General features: G+C 41.6%; 2 protein-coding genes across 5 annotated transcripts in view; one reads left to right on the plus strand and one right to left on the minus strand.

Moving 5' to 3' along the window:
* Positions 1-6083, plus strand: part of LOC130921353 (neuritin-like) — an 8621-nt gene extending 2538 nt beyond the window's left edge. The window contains exons 2-3 of the mRNA XM_057845132.1: positions 1323-1476; positions 4276-6083. Of these exons, the coding sequence (XP_057701115.1) occupies positions 1323-1476; positions 4276-4516 (395 nt within the window). The 3' untranslated portion in view covers positions 4517-6083. The remainder of the gene's footprint in view (positions 1-1322; positions 1477-4275) is intronic.
* sys1 (SYS1 golgi trafficking protein) overlaps positions 1-14191 on the minus strand; it is an 18988-nt gene extending 4797 nt beyond the window's left edge. The window contains exons 1-5 of one of the 4 annotated variants that reach the window (XM_057845135.1): positions 14101-14191; positions 13526-13656; positions 11624-11859; positions 11471-11538; positions 6424-10109 (exon numbers count right to left, since the gene is read on the minus strand). In XM_057845135.1, the coding sequence (XP_057701118.1) occupies positions 9869-10109; positions 11471-11538; positions 11624-11785 (471 nt within the window). In that variant the 5' untranslated portion in view covers positions 11786-11859; positions 13526-13656; positions 14101-14191 and the 3' untranslated portion in view covers positions 6424-9868. Of the gene's footprint in view, positions 1-643; positions 1409-6423; positions 10110-11470; positions 11539-11623; positions 11860-13525; positions 13769-14100 lie in introns of those variants that run through there. The other 3 variants (XM_057845137.1, XM_057845133.1, XM_057845136.1) reach the window with 3 other exon arrangements.
* Between the last annotated feature and the right edge of the window lie 706 nt (positions 14192-14897).

The raw sequence follows: 14897 nt of genomic DNA on the forward strand, positions 1-14897 counted from the left end.
CCGACGACGTGCTCGAAATACGACGATCTGTGACGGCACCGCAAGTTCTTTGTTTTCCCGCAAGACGGACGCGTGGCAGATTTTCTTGTGAGAGAAATCAACAAGGGTTCCAACAATGTTAGTGCGGGTGGTGAAAAAAAGGAAAAGGTGAGGCTTACCACTGAAATGAAGATGGAAACAATAGGAAAAAATGAGCCTGGGGAGCCTATCCGCGATATAACTCGCTCAACGGTTCTCCTCCATTTGCCAGTCTTTATAAATGAAGGAGGAAATTATTATTGTGGTAACATTGCCAAGAAATCGCCAGCTTCCTGAGGTTTCTAATCATTTATTCCATCAACTTGTGCAACACAACACACACACCTAGTGTCCCCAGCAGCAAGTAAAGTGAAAAGCAGGGAAACTATCAAGTCAGCCACACGATGCATTCACGTACACCACGCAAACACATTTGCCACATTGGAACCTGGTTTCTTACATTATTACAGGTATTATTATTTTTATTACTATCATTATTCCGATTTTTATTCATATTGCGTTTGTTTTGCTCTTTGCATTTGAAATAGTAGCATCGGTATTTTTAAGAATTTAGTGTAGGTTTTTGGGCTGTGGAACCAATGAATGGAAATATAACGTATTCTTATGGGAAAATTCCGCTCGACATACGACCGTTTCAACTTTACAAACAAGGTCCTGGAACCAATTAACATCATACGTACAGGTACCGCTGTATCGACATTGTAAGCAGTGATTCACAAAGTTCCTCATGAATTGAGTATTCATTTTACTGATCACATTTTTTTTAAGTGTACTTGAGTCCATATTTGGGATGACTACTTTGACTTGGGCTAATATTATTTTGAGGACTCTTACGCGAGTCCGACGGCTTCTGGCTACTCTAGCAACCACCTCTGCATCCAGTATATTGGAATCTCAAAGGTTACTATTTTAGGATCTCAACCACATAGGGATGTGTGGCCAAACAAAGTTTCTAAGCAGGCAGGGCATGGCTTTAGCGTATTAAGCGGACACGCCCACCGTAATGAAGAGAGAAGACAATGGCTTGAGAATTGGAAGGCTCATTTTATACAGTCCCAGATTGCACGTGAAGCGGACACTGCTGCAAAGGAAAAACCCACGCAATGACAAGGAGAGCATGCAAAGATTCTGGCATGTTGAAAGCCCTGTGCCGCTCACGTTTACATTCAAATGTACTCATCCTGGCAGCCATTTCTAATTGTGTCCATTTTTCTTCACACTCAGAATTGTATGACATTCACCCTGTATTGAGAGCTCGTTGCTTCCTTCCTGGCGTGTTTCAGTGCTCCTGTGTATGTCGGTGCCGGCGGATTCGTCAGATGTGAATTGCGAGAACGTTTACAAGGACTTTTCCGACTGTGTCCTGGAACTGGGGGAGAGCATGGACAACTATCAGGAAAACGTGACCAGCGAGAGGGGAGTGGCTGCCGTGTGCAGGTGACGCAACATCCAGTATACAGATATTTCTGAAATGCTTACACAGTATGTAGAGTAGTTGGATAACGACGGCCGATAAAAACATTTATAATGATATCGGAACATATCGGCCCGTACGTGTATAGATGAATGAATGTACAAGCTTTGTGAATTGGCTGGTCACAGCTTAGTACAGTAGCTGTGCTTAGACTAACCTCTAGATGTCTCCAGATCAAGATGCTTTCGATTTGTTAACCGAGAGGAACGCCCCTGATCACTCATGGCGCACAAAAAAACTGGAAAAATAATGAATTGTAAACTTTTCACATATAACTATTACGTCACACGAACGAAATACTCAACAAGAAAATAAAAGGCATCATTGAAAATAAGTGTAAAGCCCAGCAAAATGCATTTTGAGAATTGCCATTGCGTGCCTGTATTTGTTATTCTTTGGTCGCTCTTTGGGGTAAACAGTGTAAATATGATTTATTTCCGTTTATTTAATGACAGACATTTTGACTCATTTCTGTTCATTTTATTTGTACGGGACATTATTTTGGCACTTTTTCTCTAACTTTGGTTGAAGTGGTTCTCCTATTTTTCACAGAATGTTGATTTTTGGGGGGAACCCTTGAAGCTGTTACATTTATCATTATCAAAGCATCACAATACAATTGGCCACAAAATGTGAAGTCCAAGTCCACGTGTATCGCTATCGGATATTTGGAGTTGGACAATATCGGTTAAGTCGTTATCGGACAACTCTAGTAACATCTCCTTGCGAGAGCAAAAGGATGAATTGTGAATACAATTTCTAATCTAGTTAGGTAAAGCGGGACTATAGCATCGAACCAAGATCTTTGACTTTTATTACTGGTAGGGGCGTATCCAATGTGAACGACAGCCACTGTTATGAAGATGATTTGACAGTGATTTCTTTAAATGTTGAACATTACAAAGATTATCCTCAGAAAGAGACAATTCATGTGTCCAATTCAAATAGCTAGCACGGTTGCTTGAAGAGTACTTTTGCTTTCTGAGCAAGAGCAGAATAACAGGCGTGCAGGAAAAGCTCTGCATCCCGTGACAAAAGCAAAGAGCCCAGTCCATCGCCGGAGAGGGAGAAGACAAATATGAACGACGCTGAGACACTGAGCCACTCATCTAAATAATTTATGACTCTGCCGCAGTGGTAATGAAATTCCGGGGACTGTTTTGTCACCGTTATTGCACTTCACCACAGACGGCGATCTACACGTGAGCCTTCTGTCAAATCCTTTTCACCGGCAATATCATCTGCGATATTGTTTCTCTCTCCGACGGAGTTGCCATGGTACTTCAAACGCCGTATCCATCGCAGTGATGGATTACTGACAAATAAGGAATCGGCGACAGCAGGGCCGGCCCTGGGGGACTAGGGTTGCTATATGAGAACCCCCCCCAAAATGACTAGGTTTTTTCAAATATTGTATTTTCACAACTTAAAGGGTGTATCGTTTAAAGCCAAAAAACTGTGGGAAAGCTATTACTTCTAAAGAGCAAATGATCCTTACAGTACTTTCACACATTCATATCATTTTCTGAAACAAATAGACATAGAATTCCCAACAATGTTCACCTCTCGGGCTTCACTACCACTGAATGGCGCCATAAAGCAAATGAACTACCATGAAGCTTAATCTGCTGCCAAGTTTCATTGCTTCATTTGACCTCTGATCACTGTAATCTCTCATTTTCCACAGCGGAGACAACAACCTCTGCTGTCGTACAACATATTGCCACTCGTGCCTCCCAGCATGCAGTGCGGCGCTGTAAATAACGGTCACAGTTCATATTCTGTGCTAGTTACTTCTTTGGTTACTGTTCCAGTTGTTTCATGAACCGTTAGTTATACTACCGTATTGGCCTGAATATGAGACGGCCCTGATTATGAGACGACCAAGTTTGAAAAAGACTTTTTGAACACCAAATTCATTTTTATACCGAAAATAATGACAGTACATTGGAAACAAATGATTATAACAATATATTTGAGAGAAAAAGCATGTTATTTTGCTTCATTCAAATCCTAATACCTGAACATTTAAATATGTTAACAAAAGTGCAATCACATTCGTAAATGAATGGCTTCTGGTTTTTGAAATGTAAATAAACCAATCTATTGTGATAAAGCAACAAAATTGCAATAACTGCATTAACCATCAAAGTGAAGTCTATCTGTAACTGTAGTATTGAAACAAATCTGAATAAGGAAAAACATTGCAATAAAATAATGCAAACTGGTTCAACTAGTAGCTGAGATCTGTCACGACAGAACATGGCTTCAATGATATCTGGCGCCATCTAGCGTCGTGAATGGGTATAATGTCTAGACCGCGAATATAAGACGACCCCCTCTTTTTCAGTCTTATTTCAATGCAAAAAAAACACCGTCTTATATTCGGGCCAATACGGTATTTAGTTTTAGTTGTGATCATTTTATTTTCACCTGCTTTGATTTGTCATTGTTTGTGAAGTGGATCAACTTACGTACTGTAAGCACGAACTGTTCCTCACAAAATAGCAGGTGGCTAATCCCGTCCAGGTCAGAAAGCGCAAATTCTTACATACATAGCATTGTAAATGTACTTGAGATGTTAGCAAACGTTCGGGAAGCGTAGCATCAACATTTTTTGTTTTTTTAGCCCAATTTCATTTGGCTCTCCGACCACTAGACGGCACCCTAGGCAATCCACTAGCTCGAGTGTGCCCGGGGCCGGCAGGGTCGAATTCTGGGTAATACGGGAGACTGATCTGACCGTGCTTTGTTTGCCACAGCCATTGGGAAGCTTTCCACACGTGCGCCCTGACGGCGTTGTCCGACTGCCAGCAGGAGGTCAGCTCCATTTGGGAGACTCTGAGACAGGACTCCAGAAAGATGCGCTTCCAGGGAAGCTTGTTTGACCTGTGTAGCCCCAGTTCATCTCCAAGCACGAGCTCGCCTGTCGCCGCGCTGACCTTGCCTCTCGCGGCCGCGTTGCTCACCGCCGGGGCCGGGCCCGGATGGCCCTTCATGTAAAGGCGCTCGGTCGCCGAGGAGCGACGCTGGTTTCTACCGATATCAATCTTCCCTAAAGCCAAGGAAAACCACGTGAATTATTTAGACGCTAGTATTTGTTGATCTGTCTTGGAAGGCAAACGCAGATTTTTCCCATATTATTATTAAAAGTCCAACTGAGGAGGTTTTAAAGCAATGCTTTGGTAAATTCGCTTTTAAGACACCATGTATTACGTTAAGTTTTGCCAAGCTAAAGTGTTCAGAGTCTGTCAATTGCTTCTCGTACTCTATGCTCAATATGACATTATCCACAACAGATGGTTAGCTTAGCTGACTGAATGCTTAAAATAAATAAAGGCGTATAGTTCATTGAAACAAATATTAGAAATTGGCCTGTAATTGTAGGTCAGTGCTTCAAAGTTGAGGCCCGCAGAGAATGTTCACCACCTATCGTTCCCAACTTTTCTTATCATACTGAGATGGTAGTAACACCAGTACGGTAAAACTCCTTTATGCTAACCATCTTGTTTTAGCATTGTCGTGCAATGCTGCCTGTCACAGCTTCAGGAAATGAGCCCGTTTTTAACAACGATTGCTCATTTACACAGCATCTTCCTAAAGTGAAATCCACAATTCTGTTCATTTCCTGTGAATTTACACGTTCTCAATGGATTAGCCTTAACGTATCACAGTACTGACATGCTTTTACAGTCTAGTCATGACAATCAAGCTTTTTGTAACACTACCATCTAATTCCATCCATACAGTAGGTGTTCTACGCTCCCATTGAAGATTTTCTGCATGCTTATTGTTCTCTAGCTCTTTACAAAGACGAGTCAAATATTTATCGTGATACTCAAAGCAATAGCAGCTGCTTTTGTAACGCAACGGTATTTTCAAAATACAATTTTTGATATAATAAAAGCTGTAGTACTTTCAATACATTCATCGCAAGATTTGAAATGGGACCAAAACAATAAAATCATAGGTTTCTCCATTGAAATATTGGATTTGATAACTCATTTAAGTGTTCACATCGGCTCCATAAACAAATCCGCTCCATAAACTGCTACAGGCGTCGTTATAATTAGGACGTTTGCATATATAGATCCAGACACCAACCAATTGTCTCATGGTATCCCCCCTTTCCAATGTCCACGGGATTTCTATACGTACCAACAGTTGATCTTTGTCTTTTTTTCCCTCTTGTCATAGAGATGCATGACGGTGTTGTGATCGTGGCGTTTGATCTGAGAGCGCATGAAAATATAGCCCATTCTCACGTCCTTCCCTTCTATCGGCATGATCCGTCTGGTTTCTATTTGCGAATGTTACGCAGGTGCTAGCATGATGTCATCCGTTGTATGTAAGCAATAGCGACAACTCCAATTGTCCTCGAGCATGAACATTATGTGAGGACTCATGTCATCATTGAAATGCTTTGATTTGAATTTAGGAAAAACTTTGAATGTAAAACCAAGTCCGATGTCTACGGTCTGTTTTTCTTTGCTACCAGAAAAGTGTCAAAGCTACAAGCAATTCATAGCAAAGTCACGTGTTTCTAATAAAGCACCAGCACCCAACCGTACGGCTCGAGTCTGTCGTGTCTTTTTCGAAGAATCGGAAGGGCAAAAGTGGCGGGCGGAGGCTTAAATCGATAAGCGGGAAATGGGTCAGAGACTCACAACACACTTTCTGTTTTTAGCCTTCCCTTAAGCCAAGTGTTGCTAATGAGGACCGTAACAAGCTACGCTCGTGCTCTCCCATCTGCTTCTTTCCACCTGGACGCTGGAAAGGCTGCGATCAACTACGGTAAGCATCGTGGCCTGAGGTGGAACCTCCTCAGAGGAGCGGAAGGCTACCCTGCCTGTACGCTGCTTTGCCGCTCAGCGGAGAATCCCATTTAGCATCTGAAGCACCGACACCACTTCACTGTAGTCTTTTATTGGTTTTCATCGCAAGGATAGGTCCATCTCTCAGCTTCTTTGTATTTGCAAATAACCTGCCATCCAGGGAGGTACAGTGGGGAGAACAAGTATTTGATACACAGTCAATGGGAAAACCCATTTGCAGTGTATCAAATACTTGTTCTGTATACATAGGATATCTGTCAAATTGTGCATCATCTCAGAAATTGACAAAACATTAGGGTAGCAATGCAAAAGAAAATGATGGGGGAGTTGCTCCGTATGAAGACGGTGGTCCAAGTATTTCATCACCTAAAAAGTCATCATTATGTCAAAATGTGAAAAAACGATTCAGCAGCAGTTGATATCCCCGTGAGAATAAACTGTACAGACGAGATGTATGATATTCAAAAATGTGTGACTGATGACTGAACAAAACCCCCAGGAGAAGACGTTTCTAAAAACTGGAAAAAAAAAAAAAAAAGAAAAAAAAAAATCGACGACCCCATTTTAATGCATGCTCACAATATTGACTCCTTTCCCGCAATTGACTTCTTTCATTTTCAAGACTAAATTGAGTTTTTATATCACCGCTTTAATCTAAAAAATAGTGAGAAAGCTGCAGCGCATTCTAATGACAGGATATGGTTTTAAGAGCTCAAAATAAGAAGGCTAAAACTTATCACACATAAAAAGATTTTTTTTATCTTCTGATATTGCAGCTCCTCAAAGAGTGACAGCATTTTCTGGAACAGAGACATCACGTTGTCAGAACACAGCTGGTGGCTGACAAAGCCCTCCCAAAGAGGCCTCATCATGTCACCATACATTACGACAAGGAAGAGGGGGGAAACAAACGCTTGCGGTGTAAAATGCTAAATACAGTGCTGGCCATAAGTATTAGCGCCACTGAAATTCTGTCAGATAATGCTCAATTTAGCCCAGAAAATGATTGCAATTACAATTTTCTAAATCAGACTTGCAGCCAGTTAAAATGAATTCAAGTTGACTCAACCTTTGTCCTTGTGTGTACCACATTGAGCACGGAGAAAAGAAAGAACACCAAAGAACTGTCTGAGGACTTGCGAAGCAAAAGAGGAAGCATGGGCAATCTCGAGGCTACATCTCCAAAGACCTGAATGTTCCTGTGTCTACCGTGCGCAGGGTCATCCTTAAGTGTAAAGCCCACGGCACTGTGGCTAACCTCCCTAGATGTGGACGGAAAAGAAAAATTGATGAGAGATATACACAAAATATTGTGCGGATGGTGGATAAAGAACCTCCACTAACATTCAAACAAGTTCAAGCTGTCCCGCAGTCCGAGGGTACAACAGTGTCAGCCGTCGGCGTCTGAATGAAAAGGGACTATTTGCCTGGCACCGCCAGACTATTCTCCCTGTATTTTTCAAACACTGTGAGAAATAGTCTGGGACCCAGCCCATTAACGGCCTCTCAAACAAGTACAAAATCAACCGTCCAATCAGATTCTTTTATTTGCGTGACCTGTTCTTAACGAGTAACGTCACTCTTGCGCGCCGAAAGTCGTCTCTACAACACAAATGGCGAGCGGGAGAGCCGAGAATATGTTCCAATCCGCGGTAAAACCAGTTTTAAATGACCAAATCCACATTGAAACAAGTGGCTCGCGCTAGCCATGTTGAATAAACTTCTCCATTCTCCGCTCACGCTAATTACTTGTCGCTTTAACGACGTCACGTCTGCCCGTCGCTGATTGGTCCACTGCGCTGTCTGTTTGCTCCGCCCTCGGAATTTGATCCGCTGGACGGTCGCCAGACTCAATCGCTGGAACAGCGGTGTGTCTGGTAAACCAGGCAAGGACTATATGGTATGATACGCAGGAAGACCCCACTTGTGTCCCGGAGACATGAAAAAGGCAGGCTGGAGTTTGCCAAAACTTACCTGAGAAAGCCAAAAACGTTTTGGTTGAATGTTCTCTGGTCAGATGAGACAAAAGTAGAGCTTTTTGGGAAAAGGCATCGACATAAGAGCTTACGGGGGGGCCTTCAAAGAAAAGAACACGGTCCTCACAGTCAAACATGGCGGATGTTCCCTGATGTTTTGAGGTCGCTTTGCTACCTTGACCGCGTGCATAGCATTATGAAGACTACCAACAAATTTTGCAGCATAATCTAGGGCCCAGTGTGGGAAAGCTCAGAGGTCATGGGTCTTCCAGCAGGACAATGACCCAAAACATACTTCAAAAATGGTTTGAGAGAAAGCACTGGAGACTTCTGAAGTGGCCAGACCTGAATCCTGTGGAGAGATCTGAAAATGGCACCCTTCAAATCTGTTGGCCAAAGAGGAATGGTCTAAAATTCCAGCAGAGCATTGGAAGAATCTCATTTTTGGACTTTTGTGTACAATGATTATGATTCCATTTTTTTGGTTCTCTTTTCTTTTTTCAGTGCAAGCAAAATAAATGAAGATATTCTACCAAAGCATTTGTAATTGCATTAGAGAAACTGGGCATTATCCGACAGAATTGCAGGGATGCCAATACTTTTGGCCAGCACTGTATAATTCAAAAAAAAAAAAAAAAAAAAATGTCTACAAGCTATATTTTGACCTCAAACTGAAGGGGCAATTATACACACCTGCCACACCAGGAAAGATCAAGTCTAAATCAAGTTCTAACTACATGAAAACATGATAAATTTAACGAGACTTTGGCTAAATGAAGCGATTCCTTTTGGTCCAAGTTACTGAGGGAAACCTTATCCAGGTCAATGTGCCCCCCCCCATTTTAAAGTGATAAGGTGTCCCACTAAAATGTTTGACATTCTGGTACAGCTGCTTCAGTTGTTTTGTATTGTCTGAATCAGTTACTAGACTGCTTGTCTTTGATAGCGTAAATAAGTTTAGAAAGATTTTCTATTCCCAAATAGACACATTCAGTAAGCTAGTAACCTGAACTGCAACGGATTGCTGTGCTTTGTGTCTTCCAAATCCAGAATCTACACACAACATATCATGTTATTTATTTTTCCACCAGCGTGAAAAGATCATGTCATGATGGACTGAGGTTTACTTTTTTAAAAATTGTGGCAATGGCTTGTACACAGAATAAGCTATTTAATAATTAACTTACAGGATTTTAGAAGACAAATATTGAATAATGTTTGCTTGCATTTGACTGCAAGTAGATGTTTTTTTTTTTTACCTCTCAGAAAGACAAAAAAACAAAAAGTCAAAGCAGCTGTTCACATCGAGGTCATGGAGGAAATGCGCTCAACGTCCACAACTGGAAGCATTTGATGGAGTCGCTTCACGGCTGCGCGGATAAATCTGTCCATAGTTTAAAGGAGAGCGGAGAATAAATAGGCCGTCGCAGAACGGACACCGTACACAGAGACCGGTCCAATTGATGTGCCGCGTTTGATTTCTTTAAGCGGGGCGAGATCATCCTTCTTCTGTCTCAAAGTGTCCCTTTTCAGCAGAAAGCAATTCAAAGGTTAGACTTGGGTCCGGAATTGACCGGGATGGCCCTGAGCTCGGTCCGCATGCACAAGTACTCTCCGATGACCGCCATCAACGCCACGCAGGCCAAGTTGATGAGCCACCAGGCCAGCGTGGAGGGGAAGTGAGAATTGTAGATCCAGCAGGCTATCAAATGGAAGAAGTGCACCGTGACGGTGAAGTCCAGGCACTGCTTCCCTCGGCGGATGAAGAACCACAAGCCCAGAGCGCTGCAGCGATGATACATTCAGAAGGATTTCAAAATATACACAAAAAAAAGCTTTTTTTTTTTCCTTTTTTTCCACCAAAATCTTTCTCTATATTTCAGGGAGGATTGCCCCAACACACCTGCCCAAAAGACGACAAGTGCTACGAAAAAGGACGGCATTGTGTGCGAGCCGTTCCGCCTCTAACCTGCCACCGCCACTCGCAGTGTCTAATGAGACAGAATGCCCACTAGTGGCAATTAACGGTGTACAAAATGGGAAAAATCCTCGATCGTGATATTGGCTATTTTATACCACGATAGCAATATGCCAAGGTGTTTTTTTTTTTTTTGGGGGGGGGGGGGGGGGGGGATGACATTCTATGACAACTTCCCCCCTTCAATCATATTTACCACCAAAATGCATGCTGACAATATGATTTGAACTAGTGAAGTATTTTGTTTAAAGCCAAACACATCGGAAAAGCTGTTATTTTGAAATCAAAATGGAAAACAAATGATTCTTATGGCATTTTGTTCATATAGTAACACATGCACATTCATATAACCCTTAAAACAAATAGGTGTCAACACTGGGCTTCAACATCATGAAGCTTTGAACCTACTGGCTGAAAAGCAAATGACGCCAATAATCTTGTAAAATAGACCACTCAAAGTTCATGTTGCGTGATCATTATTTCTTCGGTTCCTCGACTTGCTATTTAGCTTGTTTGACGTGATCGTTTTAGTTTGGTTTTAAACCATGAGTTTGAATGGCCTGCTACGGTTTCTGACTGTCTGTTGTGAGGTGAACGCAAGTGCACTTTGATCAGTGGCAGTTCTGTTCATGATCCACCTCTTCAGACAATTGCACTCAGGTCGTACACTGCAGTACAGATCCACCATTACTGATTGGATTTGATGACTCATCTGTGCTCTACCAAGCATGCTTGTTTGGAGACCTCTAGAGGTCACTTTTAAGTATAGCTGTTGCGCTACATTGTGATCAGTTGGGTGCACAAGGCTTGTACATTGACTTTCCGCCTGGCCAATCGATATGTTCCACGTGGCGATATATGTCAGTTATATTATCAGTCATCATACTGTACACCACTAGTTGCAATGTGAAAAAATTGAGGGGTAGAATAAGAATACATTCTCCATATATATTTACCATTCACTTTTTCCTACTCCCTTTGACCATTTGAATTTTCCCATAGCATTTTCTGTGACATGTTCAATAAACACACTCTTAGGTTCGAGTCCCGTGTAAAATCTAGTAATATATTTTTTTTTTTTTTTTTTTTTATGGACGTCAATGAAACAAATCTAAAAACTCACGTCGTTGTCCGAAATGTACGAGTCAGTCTTGTCATAAATCCTTACCAGGTAAGAGAGTTTAAAACAAACGCCATCATGGAGAGCCTACCCAGAATGGATGCAAAACCAAGGATCTGAAAAAGATAGCGCCATCCGCATGCTTACAAATGTAGCGACAACAAAAAAGCCAACAAATTGAAGATGACGAAGCCCACCCACTTCATAGCTGAAGATCTGGTCCAGCGAGCTACGCCTTTGCACTAGACTGTCCACTCCTGCCAACCACAAGCCCAGAAAGCTGTAGTAGATGCACTGCATCAACACGATTTGGAAGACAATAAGAACCGGGTCCCAGATGTAGCTCCGGAAGTGGCTGCCCATTGTGCGATTCCAAAGGATGCTTTTAGCCTCAGCTGTATGCAGGCGTGCGCGCGCGTGCCATTCAATTGCAGTATCTGGACAAAAGATACAAAACAAAACGTGTCAGCTCCAAATCCATTGATTCTTTCCCATCAACCTTGAGAAAAACACTAGAGGAACGTGGCGTTGAAACAGACGTTAATCGGATGATTTGAGAGGCAAATAAATGAGGGCTGTAACAATACATCCATCCGGATCCATATAGCCATTAGTTAAGCAACAGCCCATCAAAATCGAGGGAAACTCAAAACATCACCTTATGGTTTGGATTTTTTCATTTGCTTTTAACTAGTTACTATTGAAAAGTAAAGAATTACTTCTCTGAAAAAGTAACTCATTAACTTACTAGTTTTTCAATGATGAAAATAAGTACTACTACTAGCGACCGACTACCCAAAAATGATTTTGAAAAAAAAGTACATACAATAACTATAGGGCCGTTATCACGTGAGCAATTTGTAACGAGCGATGTGAGAAGTTTACAGCAAAAAGTAGTTTCGTTATGTAAACTAACCAACGTAAGGGTGAACAGCGAACGTTCAAATGTATTAAGTGTTGCAGTCACACATTTTTATTGCTTCAGCTGAAATTTGAATGTGTATATGGTAAATGGTGTTACACTCATATAGCGCTTTTCCACCTTTCAAGGCGCTATGATACATATTAAATTGATCGAAGGCCCTACAACTCAATCCAATGGAATCGTGGCATATGTTGTCCAAAGAATCGATATATCATCATCAAATTGGTGATGTACACCTCTAACTCTCAATGGTCACGTGTTAGAAACCTTTGACTATAAGGTAACCAGACTCAATATAAAAAAAAAAAAAAAAACAATGGCAAATGGGCAGCAATGCTACTTGTGCTCTACAAAAGTTGTTTCAAATATTCTCTCATACGTTTAACTTTAGCCAAACAGTATGTTTCCAATTTAGGTTGCCTCACAGGTCTAAAATTTGAAGCCCCCAGTGCTATGTAAGATTTCTCCAAGTAATTCCAATAACCTGGCTAAGTGAAGACTACATTTCCCACAAGATTGGATCTGAGTGCCTTGCAAATGACTGGAACCCAGTCCAGAAACACGACAGAACAGATGTAGTAAAAAAAAATCAAATGGGTTTATTATTGTAGTATTAGTCAGTTTAGCAGTAGTGTTCGACCGCCGCAATGCATCGTAGTTAGAACTGGTTTTTGACTTAAGACAAATTGACTTCAGTGCCAATACCAAACGGAATCCACGATAATCATCATACAAGCACTGTCAAACGACTCAAGAAGAAATTAGAATGTGTTCACATTGAATTGCGCCTGTACGTCAATTTTATAATCGTTTGTAGCGTGTTCAAAACAATTTAGTTTCTGATAACATTGGAACGCAATGACAATGAAGAAGCAGGGAAGCTAAGCTCTTTTGGAAAGAGTCAAACAAAACAAACGATAGTCCCGACCGACCGACCGACCGAGAAGAGCAAAGCTAAGCTATATGTCGACTTCACCAATGGGTCGAGCGGCGGACAGTGCCGAATGAGCTAATAACACAAATAAGTTACAGTACAATTCCAATACATGACAAAGTTATGAAATGCAATCTGCTGGGCTGAGCACATCCATTTCATCACCTTTTAGCCGTCCAGCAACACGTTCTTTCACGACAACTATGCGATATGAGAACAAGCAGAACCGAAACACGTTACATACCTTAGCATTAGATAGGAGGGAAGGACCTACTAAAGACTTTTTAGGTGCCCGATAAGCAACGTGTCTTCTCTCCCGTTCCAGGCAGACGAGTCCAAAACACCCAAATCGAGTCGAGTGAGTCACAACGCTGCCTGGAACGGAAAGCAATTTGAACCGGAAGGAAAACTTTGCAACTAAACCAGTGCTTTCACAAGAAAACAATTGGAAAGCTACAAGCTAAATTCCTTCGTCAATCATCCCCACCTGGCATTTGGGAAAACTGTTTGTGTTTTAATGAACAAATAAATCAAGAACGGTTTTGTTCACGATAGTAGCGTTGGATATTTTTTCCTTTCATGAAGTCATTACTTCAATTTGATTAACTTTTACTGAAACTCTTGTAGTTAAAATATGGTAATGGTCAGTCCATTTTCATGTGTATAAATATCAATTCATATATCACATTTACCAATGGTGCAGTCATGTGGTTAGGATTTCATATCTGGTGCATGCCTTGCTATGAGGATTTCACTAAATTGTTGAGCCTGAGTTTGCCATCCTTGAATACACGTTTTAATTTAAATTTTGAATCCAACCTTTCTGTGCTGCTTCTCCTCCCCACGAGGCTTACGGGGGTGCTGGAGTCCACAAGTAATGAATGGTTGGCTAATGGTTATATGCAAAGTAGGGCCAGCTCTGTTCTTTAATCTGGCTCAGAGACAGAGGTGGGTAGAGTATCAAAAAATGTCACTCAATCGTAGCATTACTTCAAAATAGTATGACTCAAGTAAATATAAGAGTAGTCATTCAATAAATGGACCTAATTACAAGTTTTAAAAAATAAAGAAATAAGTATTTGGTGAAAAGAAAACTCATGTAATAAGTAACGATAACTGATGATTTTTTTTTTTCTCAGCACAATGTCATCTATTTGAACTCTATGAACATATACTATACTATGAAAGGCCAAAAACAATTCAGTTCAGACTAGAAAAATCAACAGAAATGAAAGATCACCCCTCCAAAAGGCATGAGTGTCCTCTAGTGAAGATTACATATTTCCTACCACCCCTTCCAATGCCTTCAAGAGAGTGCACTGGCGGCTAGAGGTGCTAGCCTGGGCTTTTGGCCTAGCGGCTAGCGTTCGCGCCTCCCGAGCTGGACGCGACACCTGACCTAGAAGAGAGGGATAGATTGCGTCGTGGCTTCATGCGGACAAGTGACATATTGTTGCCAAATAGAAACTGGGAGAACAGTCATTCGCGCTTTCAACTAACTTTCAGCTAACAATGCGGAAAACCAAACTGAAAACGAGGGAAGTTTACGGTCTGATCTCGCGCACATCGGCCGCTATTTTCGGCAGCAAAATACGGCAACCCCACTTGAACAGTGT

Source organism: Corythoichthys intestinalis, chromosome 9 (assembly GCF_030265065.1).
Source record: "Corythoichthys intestinalis isolate RoL2023-P3 chromosome 9, ASM3026506v1, whole genome shotgun sequence".
Classification (NCBI taxonomy): domain Eukaryota; kingdom Metazoa; phylum Chordata; class Actinopteri; order Syngnathiformes; family Syngnathidae; genus Corythoichthys; species Corythoichthys intestinalis.